This window comes from Apteryx rowi, unplaced genomic scaffold (assembly GCF_003343035.1).
Source record: "Apteryx rowi isolate R43461 unplaced genomic scaffold, aptRow1 scaffold_290, whole genome shotgun sequence".
Classification (NCBI taxonomy): domain Eukaryota; kingdom Metazoa; phylum Chordata; class Aves; order Apterygiformes; family Apterygidae; genus Apteryx; species Apteryx rowi.
This window is the reverse complement of record NW_020449308.1, coordinates 82,580-102,812: the sequence shown is the minus strand read 5'-3', so window position 1 is coordinate 102,812 and position 20,233 is coordinate 82,580. Positions and strand designations below refer to the sequence as shown.

General features: G+C 37.2%; 1 protein-coding gene across 8 annotated transcripts in view; it reads left to right on the top strand.

Moving 5' to 3' along the window:
* The window catches only part of STS (steroid sulfatase), a 131,052-nt gene extending 113,081 nt beyond the window's left edge, over positions 1-17,971 (top strand). For 4 of the 8 annotated variants that reach the window (XM_026069308.1, XM_026069307.1, XM_026069305.1 and 1 more), the window contains one exon: positions 3,732-7,065. In XM_026069308.1, coding sequence (XP_025925093.1) covers positions 3,732-4,114 — 383 coding nt within the window. In that variant the 3' untranslated portion in view covers positions 4,115-7,065. Of the gene's footprint in view, positions 1-3,731; positions 7,074-17,831 lie in introns of those variants that run through there. The other 4 variants (XM_026069309.1, XM_026069311.1, XM_026069310.1 and 1 more) reach the window with 3 other exon arrangements.
* The last annotated feature ends 2,262 nt before the right edge of the window (positions 17,972-20,233 follow it).

Sequence of the window (20,233 nt, the reverse complement as noted above, 5' to 3'; positions counted from 1 at the left end):
AAACAGGATTTAGCCATCAATGATTAAGAATAGTGCTACTATAACAGAAATGACATCCATATCCAGAGTGTCACTGCATCATGGAAAGATTAATATATTTTACTGAGAGACTCTTATTTGATCCCATGGCTGCTAGCTATCTGTTGGAGCTACAGTTGTCCATATGAATATGCGAGGATGAATAGATGGCTGGTGGGTGAAGAATGAAGCAAAAGAGGAGTCTGGCGTGGAGATCAAACTCTTAGTGATTACATTCATGTATTTGCTTGAACTAACTGCAACCTATTTTAATTTGAGAATGTTTACATGTACAACCTTTGTACCTTTTATTTTTCTAAAAGTGGGAGGAAAGTGATATTGTGGCAGGTGAATAGGTGAAACTGTTGGACAATTCATAGAGCTGGAGCTTTGTAGCAAAAATGGATGCTAATTAAAGTATCTGGGAAGCATCTGGAAAGGGGCCTGAGGAGTGCTGCAGTATTAGGGCTTGCCGGCTGTGTTTTAGAAGGGATCTGACAGACGTTGTTGGGGAACCCTGGCAATTTTCCTAATGCCTTCACTGAGGAAGAGGCATGTAGTTATCTTTATATAAAAAGAGAGCTCACTATTCAGATGGTTTGCAGAATACAGGTATTGTTAATTACCAAGAGATTATTTGATCCTTTTGGTTAGCCCTCTGACAAAATGAGATTTTATACCAGCTGAGAGACACTGGGAAAGAACTCTGTCTTTTTTAATATCCAGCCTTATACAGTTCATCAGCTTTACAGATTAGAAGTCTGACAGCTCTTTATGTCTCCTAGTACATTACAGTGTCCATTCTACAGCTACAGACACTGACAGATATGCTTTAGTTTTTATAATGATTAGGAAATCAGTGGTTAAACTCTGTACTGCTCTTCCTCCAGCATCACATGAAGTTCCAGATTCTCAGTGAAACATCACTGCAGTGCAACAAATGATCATTGCACAATGACACTTTCCTCTCCCAGAGCTGTATTTTGCACAGCATAGCCATTACATTATATAGCAGCATAACTGATAAATTACCATCAGCTCTTTAAAAAACTAGCTATGTAATTCAGATACAATAGAAGATCACACATGTTCTGTCTCCCACGCAACACATGCATTTGCAATATGCCATGTGCTCTGGATAGAGGCAAATCTGAACAATTTTTTTATTCTGTGGGAAAAAAATAATCATGGTACAACTTTATCTTTTTCTTTCTTTTCCCCATGTCTTTATACTTACCTATATGAGCTGCTGATAATGACTTGCATTAACTCAGAATTCCCTACTTAATATTGCTATGTGCAAGCCCTTGAGCTGGCCCTGTACTGCAGTGCCCAACAACAAAGAAGTTGGCTGAAAAGTTCTTTTTAATGTCATTCAGCACAAATGCATCCTCAAAGAAAGATCTATGGTAAGACAGCCTGACCACAAAGTTCTCATATGCATAGTCTTACTGGAATTTCTTTTAGCTGACATTTTAATAGCTATATAATTTTTTTCTGTTCTTATATCACAATGCTGTAATGCTCTGAATCAAATTTTCAGGTGAGGTAAATACTGCATGTTTATGAAAGCATACAGTGCACTGATTAATAAAGCCCTTTGTCTTTTTATGTTCCTCACTGTCCATCTTGACAATTAAACACTTTTAAAAAGCCTGAAGAAATATTTAGTATAGAATCATATACTTTCTCAGAATGTAAGATTTAAATCTCAGGAAATGAGGCATATACCTGCTCTGGACAATGTTCTATGCAGAAGTTCAAAGAGATTTAACGGGAATGTTGGTGTTTGTTTATTTTTAATCATGAGAAAACAGCAAAGAACTCAAGTCTCGAATCAACCTTTCAAATGTTACTGAAAAAGTAGATGAAGGAACGCATCCTTCCCTCTCCTTCCCCTTTCCCGTCCCCCAGTATGAATGTGCCATACCTGCTGTCACAGTGAGAGCCTTCGGTGCCTTTCAAAGAGTGCCACGTCCTATTGTCTGTGTGAGACTCTCAGCCTTTAAAACGCCTTCCCCTTTGCTGACTTCCAAGCAATGTTCAGAGGATACTTACAGTCTAATGTGTGTAACAACCTTCACCTCTTCCACCCGGATTTAAGTGCAGACTAAGTGAACTGGAAGTCTCCAGGTTCTATCGCTGAATAGGTTCCTAAAGGTAAAATCTCTTATAAAGTGAAAAATGCTGTAGGATAGAAGAAGCTGTAACGAATCTTGAGGTCATGTACTGTCTTTTGAATTCATGCTATAGACTAGACCTGCAGCCTCTGATTCCTTTTGTTCTACTGAAACATGTCTTTCTTTAAACTTATTTTTATCTTTAAAAGTCAAGTATGAGCTAGTTACAGCATGTGATGTACTAGTTATCTCTGCCTTTCCCACGTTTTTGTGGTGATTTCCATTCTGTTGACTTGGTTAGTGAATATTAACCGCTGTAGCACATATAAATACATACTAGACAACCTTTTACTAGATTAACAAAGCTTTCTATGAAATTAACAGAATTTTTGCAGCTGAGATTAATTTTACCTCTTTATATGCAGAAATACCAAAATGAGTGTTTCCCCTAGTATTTAAAAAAATGAGGTGTTAAGAAAATAGTTTCAGCATTAGGGTGCTGAATGTACCCTAATGAATATGTACTTTTGATATCTGTATGCATTCAAATGGATAGGTAATCAGACATTATAGACCTAGACTAGAGACCTCAGCTGTTTAGTATCCCACTTTTGTTAAGAATGAAGCATGGATTGTGACTCTTATTTATTCTCTAGTCCATTTCTAGAGGACTGTAGCTACATGCTTCCCATAAAATTATTATCTGCTCTGTGATACTTGAACAAAATATTAGCCATTTCTTGTTTGATTTCTTTCTTGTTAAGTATTTTCAGGTTCTCCTATATGTCTTCTTTTCAGGTTTACCGCTTGAAGGAACCAACTCATATTTGCTTATTCTTAATCCAAGAATTAATTCATATTATTAAACAGTAAAAATACTGAATTAAGCTACACAAGTGCAAATGGTTCAGTTTCTGCACAAAACAAATGAAATAAAGACATGTCTGATTCTTGTATTAAAAAGCAGCATTTCACCCCAAGATTACACCACCCTAACACTTACTTATTTTTGCAAAAGCATCTAGAGACCTGAGACAGGAATTAGGATCAGTTCATGTCATCACATTTAATAAAATGAGAGTCTCTGTCTCAAGGTATTTGCAATCTAAGCATATGACAGAAGGCATTGGGTTAATACATAAAAGAGATGAGGAGAGAATAAGATAAACATGAAATGGCTTTGATTCACACAATGAGCAACGGTCATAGAGTAACAATGTCTAGATATGGTCAAGTGGTAAAGGTCCACTCTAATGAGTCTTAAGGAAGACAGTGCAATGGCTTAGTAAATATTTATGCAGATCTTCTTAGCACTATTTATGTAAAAACACAAAGTTCTTTTAAGTCATCTGTGATTTAATTAATCAGAATTCTTCCAAAGGAATGAAATGGTCAGAATCATATATATGTGTAGCATCACAACTGCCATGTTTTGCTTTCTTTTGTTTTGCTGTTTCAGTATGTTGTAGTGCCTGTACACAGTGAGGTTGAACCAAAAGATTGATTTCCTGTGGTATAAATTTGGTTTTCATAAGATTAGGGGACCTTTAGTTTATCTCTTATCATCAGCTATTTTACGTCTGTAAATTGCAGGTGAATCCATTTGGAAAGTCTTCTTCTTCACTCCAAACTTTAATCCTGAAGACTCCAATGGTTGCCATGATTCTCATGTTTGCTTTTGCTATGGAAGTTTCATTACACGCCATGATCCCCCACTACTCTTCGATCTCTCCAGAGACCCTGAAGAGAAAGTCCCACTGACTCCAGAAACGGAGAGTCGTTTTTATGAAGTCCTCCATGTCATACTGCGAGCAGTAGATAACCACACCAAATCACTGCATGCTGTCCCTGACCAGTTATCATGGGACAACCTTCTTTGGAAGCCATGGCTCCAGCCATGTTGCTCATCCCTCTTTCAGTCTTGTTACTGTGACTATGAGTCAGAAGAGAACCTGCCAGAGATGCCTTTTGGATAAACGATCTGCAATTCTGTTTACGGAAATTGGAACAAGAAGAGTATACAGGTATCTCAAGTCAAACCACTGCAGTACTAACCTTTATAACTAAATTACAAGGTTTTATTATGTAAGATGACTCATCTTTAAAGCCATTATTGTGATAGAAGAAAATTTTAGTCAAGAAGCCCTGTGCCAAGAGGCAATCAAGATGCATCTTTTCTGTCTTTGAAATACAAGAAAAGCGTGAAACATAGGTTGTTCCACATGTACAATTGGGTAGGCTGCAGTCATTTTCCAGATGAAATTATTTTCTAGATCCTCAGCTCCAGCTTTGCTCATACCCAGCAAAGAATTTACCTTTAGCTTCTGTTGACTACGACCATTATACGCACACTCTCCTATTCTTTTTGGTAAGTGTTATCCACCATTAGTAGGGCATTGCACTAAGAAATTAAAAAGAGATATAATAGTGGAGACGTCCATCTGTGACTACTTTGATAACTGATAGGCAGATAAAGAATAGATTTGTAGCAGTATCTCTACCAACAAGCAGCACTAATCTAAAACAATAAATAGATTGCCAACAATCTAACATTGCATGTGCCATGCAAACCTAGAGAGTTATACAGTGGGGGACCTTGCACCCACACTGAAAATGGTACTCCCTAGCTAACGCCCTATTGCATGACACCAATCTTTGTTTCAGAAAGAGAGAAACCACTTCAAGTGCATCAGTGGTGTGCTTCAGGGTGCAGAAGAAGTCTCCAGGTATAGATGCAAGCCAAATTCATACAACCCCTGCCCCCAATCACTAATATAGGCACACTCTTAGACTCTTAACCTAGTTGCCAAATGAAAGATTTGGTCCAAGTTTGAAATCTGAATTCCAAAGTCACACTATACTATAACCGTATCTTTCAGTATCTACATACCATACTTATTCTTCCACTGATGAGTGCAAGCTGCATCCTGAATAAATAAAACTGAGAGTCTTGCTTTAAGTATTTTTGCCATCTTTTAAGCTATCCAAATAGGATCTACCATTTTCTGAGAATAAACCTGGTCCTGAGTGCTTAAATTTTCCCAAAGCCAAATATAATTGTCTCTGAGTTCTTAGCAAGGCCTTGGGAAATCTACAGTACTTCAGGGCTAATTTATGTATCCATTTTTATCTGCATCTTATTCAGTCACATCTTCTTTCCACTCTACAGTCAGGCAAACTATTTTCTTTGGCAGATTGTACAAGAAGGAGAACGTATCAGCAAAATACTAAAATGATTTGATGCCTGATAATAGATGGTGACTTGTTCCTTGTCAGAAAAAAAATGGTTAATTCCAGCATTATAATGTATTAAAATCTGTTTGGTAGTATTAGCACATCCCTAATGTAAAAATGATCTTGGTTGATAATAATGCAATAGCTTCAGTCAGCCAGCATTAAGGTTGTGACCCAGTTCTTGGGAGCTGTTGAAGCCTGTCCTGTAAAAATATATTGTGATATATGGTATATTCCTCTCTCTGTAAAATCTGTGCTTTATCTGATTTTTCTGCTGCAGTTTCATTCAAAATTTCATTCTTAACAGTATCCAAATGCCTGTCCTGGGAAATGATGCACTCTTTCCTTGAAGTCCTATTTCTGATGTTCCACCTCGTGTTTATGATTGTGTATCTTTACTTAAGTATGTGCTTTGCAAGCTGTCTGCAGGTAGCAAAATCATGTGTGCTGAAAAAGTTACACAGTTTGGATATCTCCCTGATAACTGCTCAGAACTGTATGTATTGTATCTGGAAAGCTGTCAGATGGCCATTCATTCAACATAATTCCTCCTTTGCTTTATTTAATTACTGAATGTACAACATAAATTTAGAAACAGAGATCCCTGCAGTTTCATTGCAAGCATTCTTCCACAGTGTTTTGTGGCTGCCTCTCTACTTCAAGGCAGGATCCACACAGCCCAAATTTCTGTTCACTGCCATTCAGACCAAGCAGCCACTGGAGCATAGTGCTGGTCCCTCCATGTCTACAGCCCTGCTGCCCGTGGGCACCGGAAGACCAATCTGAGCTGCACCCTGGGGGCAGCCCCACCGGTGGCCTGAGTGCAGGTTGCCCAGGCACTGAGCTCGGGGGCAGGGATACTTTCTCCAGGTCTTACAGTTCAGGTGCAGCTTACAAAAACTTTTCAAGCAAACATTCCTGCTGAATCATATAGGCAAAAATACATTTGTTAATTATACAGCAGTAATTCAGATGAGGTGTTTTATGCTGTTGGATCTTTTTTTTTGGCTGTGACCTTGACAGGAATCTCAGTGGATATTCTTAAGAACATCCACATCTACTTCTTTTCCTTAGGAAGCTGCTATGTTACTATTATATCTTTTCTTTTTGCAGCTGCAATAATTGTTCGTTCGGTTAGGCACAGCAGCTAGTCTGTGCTGCCTGACTAAGATATCAAAAATGGTGTTTTTTCTACTGCTCTGATTTCTTCCTGACTGAATACGGCCTTTCTTTTATGCCCTCCTTTGGTTTTGGCATCATCTCTCTACTTTCCTTTCTAAAAACATCCACACCCCAATACTTTTTAACCTATTTCTTTCATATTCAGTCCTACCATTTGTCTGTCATATTAATCACTATAGCTGTTTTGCTCCTAATCAATCGAAAAATAAAAATTGTTCTTTGTGAAAAGATGTGCTTTTTAGAGCTCCTTGACTCTCCTAACTGCCTACTTATTCCTACTTGAGGTCTAGCAAGGATCAACTGTGCATTATAGAATCAAAGATATTAAAACACACCCAGGACACCCTTAATAATACAAGCTATTTCTTGTTTGTGGCACAAATTCATATTTACTAAAATCTAATTTAATTCAGTAATTAATATTTTGATGTGATCAATAAATCTTAACTCCATTTTTACAATTGTTCCTTCAATAAAGATTCCATGAAGACTAAAACATTTTTCTTCACTCTCTATGCACATGCTATTTCATTTAATGCCTAGAGAAATAATCCTTTGCAAATACATTGCAAATGTATTATATCTTCCAGTACTGTACCTTATGTTTTGGAGATAGCATGTCAGACCATAGTAATTAAAGCAGTCTTGTTTATCTGCAAAATAAAACGAGAAGCACAATATACCATTTTTATAATAGTATTGCCTGGTTTAACACAGAAAAAGTTTTGTTTTTTTCACAACAGGTTGTTGATGGTATATACATGAATCACAGTTTATTAACCAGAAAGACTCAAGGAGAAAGTACTGCTATTGTACTTGGAGACTGTGACTTTCAGTCTATTGTTTAAGTAGCATCTATATTGTAACATGGTGCCTGATTGTAGAATACATCACTTTAAATTGGGAGTTAAGCTTCAGAAGAAAATGTATTCCTCTACAGTAATATTTAGCAATATCTGGCTTTGGATTCACATCCTAGTTTGTCACAGAGTCCCTGTGTGACCCTGAGCAAGTCATTTAATTCTCTGTTTGTCAGTTCCTCATCTGTGCCCAAAGAAGGATAACAGTATTTCTCTAACTGTTGGGAATATTGAAAGAACAAATAATAATAAAAGCGAGGAGCTGATAAAGGTGAACTTCCTAGTTAATAGGTCACCTCTCTACAAAATATACTGTTTAGGAGCTGGAAAACTAGACTATATAGTTATCCTTAACTTCAGGTCTCCAGATAGGTTCTGTGCTTACCAGTTAGCATGTGTGGGATCAGGACCTAGAAGAGAAAGAACAGATGGCTAAAAAAGATATACACTGGGGATTCAGAGAAGGATATTAATAACATTTTTCTAATTATATTTATTCTCAAAGTTTTCTTCTTTTAGCAGACATAGGGGACTACATGGAGTAAATTGAATATTTCCCCCTTTGGACTGGAAGTCATATATTCCTGGCTTTTAAAAGTTGAGATGTCTTGACTGGCCTCAAAGTCAATGTGTCAAAAAAGCAAAGCAAAGCAAACCAAACCAAAACACCACACAACCCAAAAAGGAAATACAGGCTTTTGGAGGTAGATGTCAGCACACTGAAATCCAACTGAAAGTTTGCTCAGAACTAAATGAGTATGGTCCATATCCTTCACAGCTCTGTGGGAGTTGTCACTTGTCAGCAATAGGTTCATCTCACATTGTAGTAATGTGAGATCTGGTGGTTCAGATATGTGGGCAATGTAGAAAATTTCACATAAGATATTTACTGATATAGGGACAAATGTAAAAAGAAAGAAAAAGAAAGCACACCCAGCTACAAGAATCCTGCATTCTAATTTCATGTATGCAAGCATATCTTATGCTACTATATTGCTTTTTTGCAGTGATCAAATGAAGGCTAAGGCTTTGGCATCTAATACATTTGTTACAGTTGATAAAGCTGTTGCCATTAGGGACATATATTAAAACATACATTTTTTACATACATTAAGACATTAATCCTGCAAATAAGACTGATATTTGCATCTTCTCTGTCATTTCTCTTTCCTCTGCAATGACCCTTTTGCTATCTGAAACACACTCCAAGGAGCTCACTCTCCCCAGCTAGATGCACAGACAGTGAGCTGGATTGAAAACTGGCTGAATGACAGAGCTCAGAGGGTTGTGATCAGTGGCACAAAGCCTGCTTGGAGGCCCGTAGCTAGTTGTAGACAGCTGACCCCCAAGGGTCAATACTGCCTCCAATCCTGTTCAACTTCTTCATCAGTGACCTGGATGGTGCAACAGAGTGCACCCTCAGCAAGTTTGCTGATGATACAAAACTGGGAGGAGTGGCTGATACCCTGGAGGGCTGTGCTGCTATTCAGAGAGACCTGGACAGGCTGGAGAGGTGGGTGAGGAGGAACCTCATGAAGTTCAACAAAGGCAAGTGCAGGGTCCTGCACCTGGGGAGGAATAACCCCATGCACCAGTACAGGCTGGGTGCTGATCTGCTGGAAAGCAGCTCTGTGGAGAAAGACCTGGGAGTGCTGGTGGACACCAAGTTAACCATGAGCCAGGAATGTGCCCTTGTGGCCAAGAAGGCCAATGGTATCCTGGGGTGCATCAGGAAGAGTGTTGCCAGCAGGTCGAGGGAGGTGATTCTCCCCCTCTACTCAGCCCTGGTGAGGCCCCATCTGGAGTACTGCGTCCAGTTCTGGGCTCCCCAGTACAAGAGGGATGTGGCACTACTGGAGCAAGTCCAGCGAAGGGCTTCAAAGATGATTAGGGGATGGGTCATCTCTTACATGAGGAGCGGCTGGGCCTGTTCAGCCTGGAGAAGAGAAGGCTGAGAGGGGATCTTATTAATGTGTACAAGTATCTGAAGGGAGGGTGTCAAGAGGATGGAGCCAGACTCTTTCCAGTGGTGCCCAGCGACAGGACGTGAGGCAACGGGCACAAACTGAAACACAGGAAGTTCTGTTTGAACATGAGGAAAAACTTTTTTGCTGTGAGGGTGAACAGGTTGCCCAGAGAGTCTCCTTCTCTGGAGATATTCAAAAGCCGTCTGGACACAACGTGTCTGGGCAATGTGCTCTAGGTGACCCTGCTTGAGCAGGGTGTTGGTCTTAGACGATCTCCAGAGGTCCCTTCCAACTTCAACCGTTCTGTTTATTCTGTGATTCTGTGAGTCCTGGAAACACTTCTGATAGTTCATATGGCTTTTTCAAAACATTTTGGTATTCTTTACAACTTTTATTCCTAATTTACATTAAAAACAACAAGAATCTGCCTAAAACTTAACATATACAGCAGTCAAGGGATGCTACAAATTATGTTTAAGACTATTCAAGATAGCTTGAATCTGCTAGTTCAGTACTGAAAGCAGTGAGCTTGCACCAATAAAGGCTTCAGCAACTCACAGCTTCTTATGCATATGGGAAGGTTCTGAATTCCAGACTCCCACTGAAATTTTCACTATCCTAACTAGTAAGATAAAAACTAGCTTAATAACCCTATGGTCAAAGTCTTCAGTCTTTGCAGACCTTGAATGATCTGGATTGTAGGTGTTGCAATGCTTACACAGCATCTCCTATATACTTTAAAAAAATTCAATCATACTCCTTAATACTAATCATGCTAGATTCCCTGTGTACATTAATATTAGTCTTATCTGCAACAGAATGGTACCTCGTGTATTTTCCTTGAAAAGAGAAACTATTTTGGAAGGAAAGATTCAGCATATATGGCCAACTCAATTATAAAAAAAACCCTCCAATAGCATTTATTCTACTATTATTAAATAATAAACCTTTTAATGTGAATAATATTTTATCGCACCTGATTCATGTGAAAAATATTGTGAAGTAGTTGAAATTATAAGATAGAACACTTTATTGTGACATGCATTTTAACCAAATTTGATATGAAGTTGCTTTGGGTAACAATACTTATTACAATATATTAGGGTCAAAGCATCTCAAAAGCCTTATGGACTCAGACTGGGCTGCAGGAGAATAACCTTGGTTTAATACGATCTTCATTGTTGGTTAATGAAACCCTCCTAACCAAATCCCACCTTTCAAAATGGATTGCCTGGAGACACAGTGATAAAAAGGTTACCAGAAGTCTGTATTGTATTTAAAAACTTCATCAATATTATTTTCTTATTTTTATCTTCTGTGCAATTCTCCTCCCCTCAAAAAAGACAAAATAATCAGGTTTAGGAAAATGTGCCAATTGGTCTGTAACTGAAAATTTTACACTATCGTATGTAATGCATTGGGAAGCAATTGAATGCTGCTGTCCATATAACTGTTTAAGCTCCAGGGTATTGTTAGAGTACCAGTTTTAGATCCTAACATCTCACTGTCTGATACATATGAAAAGCACAGTTATCCAGTGACATTTTATCACTCAGTAGGCTTTTAAAAAGATGTATTATTCTGCAAAAGGATCAGCTTGGTGCTCCAGCCTTCTCTCCTGTGATACTTATAAAAATAAAGGGAAATCCTCTTTGATACTAAGATTTATGGCACTGAATGACAGCCCTCTTTGATTATCTTTCAACAAAATTCAGTTGTGAGAGGCCATCCCTAGCAGCTAGATGGCATTCTGCCCTTTCTGGAAATTAATGACAGTGACAGAAGTGTTTTGCTGGAGCTCAGGCAGCTGCTTTAATGTGCACTATATGAATGCTGCAGATACTTATTTTGCCCATCAATTTTTAAGCACTCAATACCAGACTATGTAAAGGGGTGCTCTTCTTCATAGTTTTTTTTAATTTAGGCTCAGTTTCACACATCTCATGATTCTCCTCTTTGCTATCCAGACCCATGTTGGAGAATGTACTTTCTTTTAAAAAGCTTGGCTTGGCAGATTTATAGAAGAATGTTTTATGGATGCAAACCCTTTTTGGGGTGAAAGGAGGTTGTTATATGATAAGATCAGGGTCACTGCCCATTAAGATGCAGGCTCTGGCCTTAATCTCTAAGGGGAGGGTAGAAAGGCAGCTGTGCAGTAGGAGCCTCCTGAAGCATCTGATTAGTGACATAGTTCCTTGTATATCTTGAAGGTAATGCAAACTGGAGCAGAATTTTTGCTATTCACTGAAATCTTGCTATCAGTAAACCTCTTCTGATTAGTGCAGGGAGAGTTGTAAGGCACCAACCCTCTAACATACGCTGTGGCTTAAATAGTCCCTGCCCTTTTTATCTAATTGATTCTCAGGGTGCTAAACTTTATCTTGAAAGAGGCCTTTGTAGTCATGTTAATCTGACAAAGCAGAAGGGATAAGTAATCATGAAAGAGGTATAATAATGATGTTTTGCAGAGAACCCAGAGTATGCTAATGAACTGGTGCCTTGGGCATGCTTTTCAGCTCTTGACACCAGTTGCAGGCCCCAGTCACAATTTTATTCCATACTGCTATGCCTTGCTATACTAGGGGAAAAAGGACAGAGTCCATGCACCAAATGGGAGCTGTCACACATCCTGATGTGGTGCCTAATCTGAAAAAAAATGAAGATTGTAGAGCTCATCACAGAATGCATCTGCAAGTCAGTTTAGAGGAGGCAAGAATGTCAGCAGGAGGTTGAGGGATGAAGTCAAGATCTGTGAAAATGTACAGGTTTGGAGATAGGGAATGGGAAAAAATCACTCTTCATCTTCCTGTTGAAACCATACCACTGAGTAGCAAACAATTTATAATCCAGGGAGCCAGGAAGAGGGTGAGATTCCCTAGTAGTAAGGGCACTCACCTGGGTTGTGATGACAGCTTTGTTACAAAACTTCAGGGCTGATTAAGTATTTTTAATCAAAGTACACTGATTGCCTCTGGAGCAGAGCGAGACATAACCCTATGACTACAAAGTCATTTGCTGTCTCTGTTACTTGCTCCGTGACCCAATGAATCTATATTTCTTTACTGCAGAACAGCAAAGCTTACAGGGGCAGGGCAAAGGGTGCATTTGCACTTCTCCTTGCCCACCCTCTTTTCACACCCAGCCAGTTGCTTCTGGGTGCTGTGTTTTAATTGCATGTCCCACCCAGAAAAATGTCAAGGAGGAAATGTACAGAAGAATCATCATCCTGATCCCAAGATTTAACAGAAAACTGTATTTGTGTAGGAAGAACCTCATTCTAGTAGTGTGTCAGGAATATTCTAAAAATAGGATCAGAGTCCTCAGATGTTGTTGGCACAACCTAGTCCCTAGCTCCAGAAGGATTTAGAAATGAGTCAGTGAAGGTAGAGGTACGGTTCTAGGGCTGAGATTTATCTTACTTAAGTTTAGACAAGTACAAAGTAGATAGCTAGAGCTGAGCTAGCCTCCATTTCTACCTAGGGGAGAGAAAATCAAGATGTGTCTAGTCTAGCTTGTATGTCTACTTGAAGATGAGATGAATCATGCCTAAGAATCATCTTTTTTTTTTTTCATAGACTAAAAAAAGAAGCATAAGATAACCAGCATAACTAGGGTAAGCCTCAAGACATCTGCATTTAGGCAGTCAAATCCCACTTCTGTCTCCTGGTATCTTTAAAATCAAAAAGTAAGGAATGTATGAAATTTAAATTCTTCCAACAGTATCTGAATATAGGTCCTCACAATCAGAATTTTGTAATAAAATGACTAAATTTCAATCAAATCCCCCTTTAAGAGACTGTTTGTTCATCTGAGTGTTTGTTTTTTGGTTCTGACCTTTATTTTTTTTTTGTTTCCACCATGCTGTGCAAATCAGTGAGGAAAGATCCTATTGGATGTATTTAAAAGAAGTGCCATCATTGTACAGGTCAAGCAATTTGTTTTTAAGGTCATATTAATCATTTTGTATGCCAACATTTTAATTATTGCACTAGGATGAGATATTTCAATTAGAATAGATTTTTGCCAACAGTAAATTAAGATCTTTTCAAATTTACATTTTCTGCTAACATCAATTATAATTGTGTTGAATGAACTGGACTAGAAGAACCCTGCTCAACTGAAAAGAGTTACGCCATTTAATATATAGCTGTTGATCTCTACTATAGTATATGCTTACCTAGCATGTTAAAAATCCTACATCATTATATACATATCCTACATTTTCCATCTTATTGTATATTGCTGAAATATTTCTTAGACAAGCAAATAAATAAACTGCACTGAATTATACATGAAAAAATTACTTTGGGGTTCTACCTGCAAAGCATTTATTACAGTTTTTTCTTAAGTTTAAAGTGTTTATCCTGCATCATATTGGGCATAAAACTAGATACAACATCTTACTGGATTACATTTCTTTAATATTCTGTATTATCATATGTCTGAGTACGTATCTAGAGAGAACATGAGCAGCAAGATCCTAGTTCAGCAAGGCACTTAAACACAGGACTGCAATTTAACTATTTTAGTCATTCCACCGTGGTCATGAACTTTGCTGGATGAGACCCTTTCCCAACAAAAGATACACAGACTGATTCATGTATAACAATTTACACCTGTTAATATCTTTAATTTACTCTAAAGCAAAAATCTAACAACTAATATGTTTTAAATACCAGTTGTTTCCCTTTCCAGCCTTTCCTGGTCCATACTTGCAGGCTGTGTCCATCAGATATTTGTAACCTTGCCTCCAGCTTTTCTCTTTGTTCAAAATACAATGCAAACTAATATTTTTTCTGAGTTCAACAGCCAATTACTTCTGTTACTAGCATACTGTTTACCATAAAGATCATGATGTAGAATGTACTGGAGAAGGAAAAAAAATACAACAACAGAACAATGAAAAGCTTTCAGAAAGAATAAATCCAAATGCATGGAGGGTCAACCACTATCCAGCTATAAAATATATTTTTTTACATGGGTCACAAAAAAGAACACCAAATCTGTTAAATTAATCACCAGAGCAAAACAAATATTTAAATGAGAGATGAAAAAGATGCATTTTTCATGTAGAGCTAGAAAGCAGCTAAGCCCAGCATTAACTACCTTCACATTAACTTATTGCTCCATAGAAATAAAACACTGTTGTCAGGACAGGAAATAAGCTAAAAGATAGAAAAACTGGATGCAAGCATCAAGTGTATGAATTAGATAAGCAGCCAGAGAGAGATACAAAAATCACACCAGCTCTGCTGACCTTTATAAACAGAACAGAGAGAAAAACATGAAATTAAAAGATCTAGACCAAAATGAGAAAACACTACCATAATTATTGATATGGGTGGTGTACTAAAGAGAAACATTTCTCATTGCAGTAAGTAGGGAAAGGCAAATGCCTGGTAAATCATGTTTAATCTTAATCTTCTCTGGGAAACAGTCAGTTTCATTTAGAAACCTACGCAGTACTTTCATTAGGTGCCCAGTGGAGGCACCTCTTTTCAGTATTTTCAAATGACTACTTTTCATACCTGTATTTGTTGCAGAAATGGAAATGCCTTTAAAGGTTGCCAGAGGAAGGTCATTTTTGCTTTAATTGCAAGCACCAAAGTTAAACACATAGGTTCAGCACACAGATCTGCTGAAACAGAAGCTCTCTAGGCTAATTTCAGAGAAAGAAGCAATCCAGAAGTAGTGGTTTTGGAGTCACTAAAGATCTGGGACAGAAGATAACCTCCAGGGTCAGTAAGATCTTTTATGACCTTTTCTTATTCTCTGAATAAAAGGAAATAAACATTTAAACATGATTTCACCCAACTATTCTGGTCAATGTTAAAATAGGCTAAATAATTAGTCTTAGGTCTAAATATTTTATTTTTGGTCAAATGCCTTACTTCCATTTGCTTCTGTCTTTATCTGAATGACAGAGATTAACAATAGCAGAATTAGATTTGCAGGACTAAATGCTCTAATACAGAACTGCAAATGTAATATATACGTGTGTTTCTGATTTTGTTTAAAGAACATCTGTGCTTAGGGAATGTAATTTTTTTTTTATATGCTCTCTTAGTCACTAATTCTATTTTCTCATTTCTCTCCAAACTTTCTCATAAGTTTTTAAAACTCATAAGTTTTTAAAATGTAGCTTCTTAAGAGAATAATGAGTACCATTGTTTAGAAGCATAAATTAACCCTTGCTCAGTTCTGTGCCGCCAAACTGCAACCAACGGCTGAGTTAGCTCAGTAAAAGCTACATTAACTACACTGACGTCTGAAGCAGACGTTTCTCAAAGCTGAAGTAAACTGACATTAGTAAAACATCTGACCTATAACACACTTTCCTTTTTTTCTACAAAAATACTACAAGCATACACTTCCTCATGTATTTTCATGAATTATTGATGCTACCTTCACTATAGAAGGCATATAATGCAGCAAGGGACAACAATATATCCAAAGGATGATGAAGATCTTATTTGATGGAAGGACTAGATGACTGTCTAATTGGGCTGTGATCCGGACTGTTTCTTTCTGTAGTCTGCAATTCCTAATTCACAAAAGAGCACAATATAAAATTTAGCAAGGAATCTCCATTAAATGGGAACAAAAGTATGTATTTCTAAAGATGGTAGTGGGTGAATCTTTCTGAAACATAAAATAGTGAAAGAGTTCAGTATTGAAGCAGCACTCTCTCCATTCTTATGCATTATTAATTATCTTAACAAAAATAGCATGCACATGTCAACATTCATTAGCAATTTTAAAACATAATAATCTATTTAAGGCCTGTCATATCATGAAGCCTACCTAATGTAACTGATTGTTTAGAAAAGATAATTTACAATTTTTAGTGGACTGTCTACAAGTTCCACTAATCACCTCAGATGAAAATCATGTTTGATGATCACAGTCTCTGAGTATGGTTACTTTATCTATGTTTCAATATTCATTTATGTCTGTTTTTGCCTAATTGAAATTAATTGGAATAAATGTGTGACAAACAGTTAAGAAGTCAGTAACCTAATTGCAGCAGAAAGATTCAATTCAGTTGCACAGAAAAGCCTGTCTCTATTTTTCTTCTTCTATTTTCGCCCTGTGGTCCCTTTTTACGGTATATGACAACCATCATCTACCCATAAACCCTGGCTGCGAAAGCCTGGCATACAGCAAAGACAGGTTTTATTCGATTTTCATGTTACAGTAAGAGAAGTGATTAACATAATATTTATTTAAAATGTAAATTATTTATTTCAAATGTAAATTATTTATAGCTGACCAATTCATAGTCACATACCATTGGCCATACAGTGTATACTGTGATTTGTGGAGATACTGTTATCACAGTGGAAGGAGAAGTCATAATGATTACAGTAAGTACTTCTTCAGTTCAACACATACCACATGCCCTATAGGATTTCTAAATATCTTTCCATATGACTGCTAATTCATGAAGAAAAGCACTTGCGCTATGTGTCCAAAAACCCCAGCAACTGATTTTTATTTGGGACTTAATGCAAGATCTAATTCCACCTTTTCCTACCATAGATCCTTCTTGTGAAAGTCCTTACCTGCTCTTACAATGCATATCTGTGTAATGCTAGTGGTGAGACAAGTACAGGCCAATGCAAAGGAAGCAGGCACAAAGATTACATTTTTACTCAGCTCTTTTCTTCCTCCCACAATAAATTGAGGTGCGTTCTAAAAGTTATTGTAGCAGCTGGTGGAAATGTCCAGCACAATAGTCACTGCAGTGTCTAGTGTTTTTTAATATATTTGGTCAGTTCTGCAAACCTGACTGCTCAAATACAGCAATTATTTGAACTGTTTTTTTTTTTTTTCCCCATAATCCTTAAGTTCTACTAAGGTCCAACAATAATCCAGAAGCAGTTTTCAAGTTCTTCCACATTCAGATTCTTATCCAACCATGAATAATGCAGATGATTGATGTATCTTGAAGTGAAGAGCCTTTTTGTCATTGTCACTTTGATTGGCCAGAAATGATTCCTAAGTGCAGTATATGAAAGGACTCTCAGCCTTCAAAGAAAAGTGTAGGAAGAGGTGAGAATGGCATGACAGAAAAGTCTTTTCCATGTAAAAAATACCCATCAAATTTCTGTCCTCCTTATGCCATTGTGATTTTGCTCATTTTCATCATCAATGAGAAGCAGCATTTTCCAAAGAAGAGATGAATACTGTTACCAACTTTAAGGAACAAGTAACAGTTTCAGAGTGAAAAATAAGGAAGTGGGGGAATGGGGTGCAGGAGTAAGGTTTAATCTCTGCTTCAGAAGATACACCAATGTAATTAAAAGAATCTGCAGCTGAGCTCCCTTAACCAATTGAACCCCCTAATAAACACCCTTAAATCAGTGCCATTTCATATAAGCCTTTTCTTTCTCTTTCTTTTTCTCTTTCTTTTTCTCTGTTCTTTGCTCTTTGTTCTTTTTCTGTAGGTTTTAATCAGGTCAAGTACTACGAAGTTTACATCTGTGTAGTGTTACTGATTGATTTAAAATCTGTCACTACACTGATATTGCTCTATAGATATCTCCAAGACCTAAGAAAGGGAAGATAAGGAAGCTAAAATTGAGGAAGCAAAGGAGCTGCGTGCAGAGGGAGGCTGGATGGCCATGAGTAGGCAAGTAGCTGACTGAGCAGAAGAGCAAGCACCTGAAGCTGGGAGGGAAGAACAACTTGAAGGTATGATCAAAACACCAGAACAAAATAACAAATATGGCAGAGAAACAAAGCACAATACTAAAAAAGACACTTTTTCCACCAAACTGGAAGGTCAGAGTCATATCTCAGCCCTAAAAAGTAGTGTGAATATTTCCATCAGTCCTTTGAATGCCACCTTTTATAAATAAGCTTGGGTTACACAGTTTCCCTGGCAAAACAAGCTTTTTTATCCTTCAAAGGTATATAATGAAAATACATAGAACTTTTTCCATACCATGCTTACGGCTGGGCAATATCCCTCAATCAAGGCAAGAATGACATTAAAAAAAAAAAAAAAAAATCCTCAAAGCATGCACACACATGCACACACACACGCCAACCCAGAAAGGTGTATCAGAATATTTTCTGTGCAAATACCGAATCATGATAACTGTATTTAATGTGAGCCATCAAACACTAAAAGTTCTGGAAGAAAGGCTCTGTAGCTTTCCATACAATAAAGACTATTTAATGAGAAATAATCTTAGAAATAATTGTCATTTATTTAAACATATATTGTTAGGAGCCCTTTTAGAGCAGGTAATAAAGCCATTGTGTGACATCTCCCCTTCAGCTACATTGTCCTCATTTCTTTCTCAGTGTCCTTGTTACTGCAAGGAAAAATAACACTGACAGTTAAAAAGCCTTGGTTTAACTTGCATAGATATATCTGGAGATCTATGCCATACTTGAGTTCATTTAAGATGTTGCATGACAACTTGGTCCTTTGAACTCAGTCTGTACTTGATCTTGCACCTTCATGTTGCCATGACTCCCAGATAAAATAATTTAAGTATTTTACCCTAAAGGCAAACCAACAATTAACATATTCCAAAGAAGTGTCCTTGGTTGTGCCTTCTGTTCTGGAATACTGATGCACAAACTCTTTTCATGCACAAGCATGCACATCATTAAGTTTTCTTTGTAAACCTTCAGGATATCCTCTGGAAAAAAGGGAAAGGGAAGGGAAGGGAAGGGACCTTGAATCTCCAAAACTCCATTAAAATGATTGTTATGATCTCTACCCTCTTAACCTTTATAAACTCATTTTCCACAGTTGCTGTTGAATTGCTTCCTGCAAAGTGCCAGAACAGGTGACACTGACAATAGGTTTTTCATTTTACCCACAGTACCTATAGATAAAAATGATTCTAATAAGTTTTCATCAATAATTTTGATCCCTTAACAAAATACTGCACCTATCTTTCTGTCAGATGCAAGAATGGTAAAGTGCGTACTATTGTCACACAGAATGAAGTGCTCTTTGAAATATCATAAACAAAATACAACAAAAATAAAATGTATGTTATATGTTAGGAATCTACGAACATAAACTGATTCTTGATGTAAATAGCTTTTCTTTGCAGAAAAAAAAGAATTTAAAATATATCAGAAAATATTTTTCTATGAAAGGCTGGAGCTGCAGGAGGTGATTGAAAGCTTTGCAATATCTTGTGGTAATTGTAAAGTCATGATTGCTAGTTAGAAAGCAAATATTTTAAAGTCTTTTGCAAATGTTTACTACACTAGTTTAGATTCAAACTGTGGGATATGTGGTGGTGGTGGCAAATGTTTCCCAGCAATCACAGTATTTTCAAAGAACTATATGTAGTGAAGCAGAATACTCATTTTCAGGTGGACAAGATGTGAACATGGCACGAGGGGTTAGGTTGACTAGGTGTCTTTTGTTTTCATTATAAAGTCTTTGTTAGTGTAATTCTAGACTAAAACACAGTCAAATAAATTCGGTTGGATTTTTTAGTCCTAAATGAAATATTTTGTCAAAATTAATCTTCCTTCTTGGATTTTTTTTCCCTTTTTCTTTCTTTTCACCTCTCCTCTCTTTTTTCTTGAGAGATTTATTTTTAACATTATATTAATTTGGCCTTTTTTTTTCTCATCTCCTTCTCTTTTTGAGACAAACATGAACATATTTTAATGAACACTTTATTTTTTTGCCAAAAGAGCTTCTTCTGTTAATGGAAATTATAAAACCAACTTTGCTGGTAAGTCACTTAGTGTTGCTATTCCTCTGTTTTCTGTGAGGCATTGCTATTGTGAATGCCCTGAAAGCATTATTTCAAGTTAAAAAGGAAGATGTACTTCTGGTGCCTACAATCAGAGATATAAGTCCATA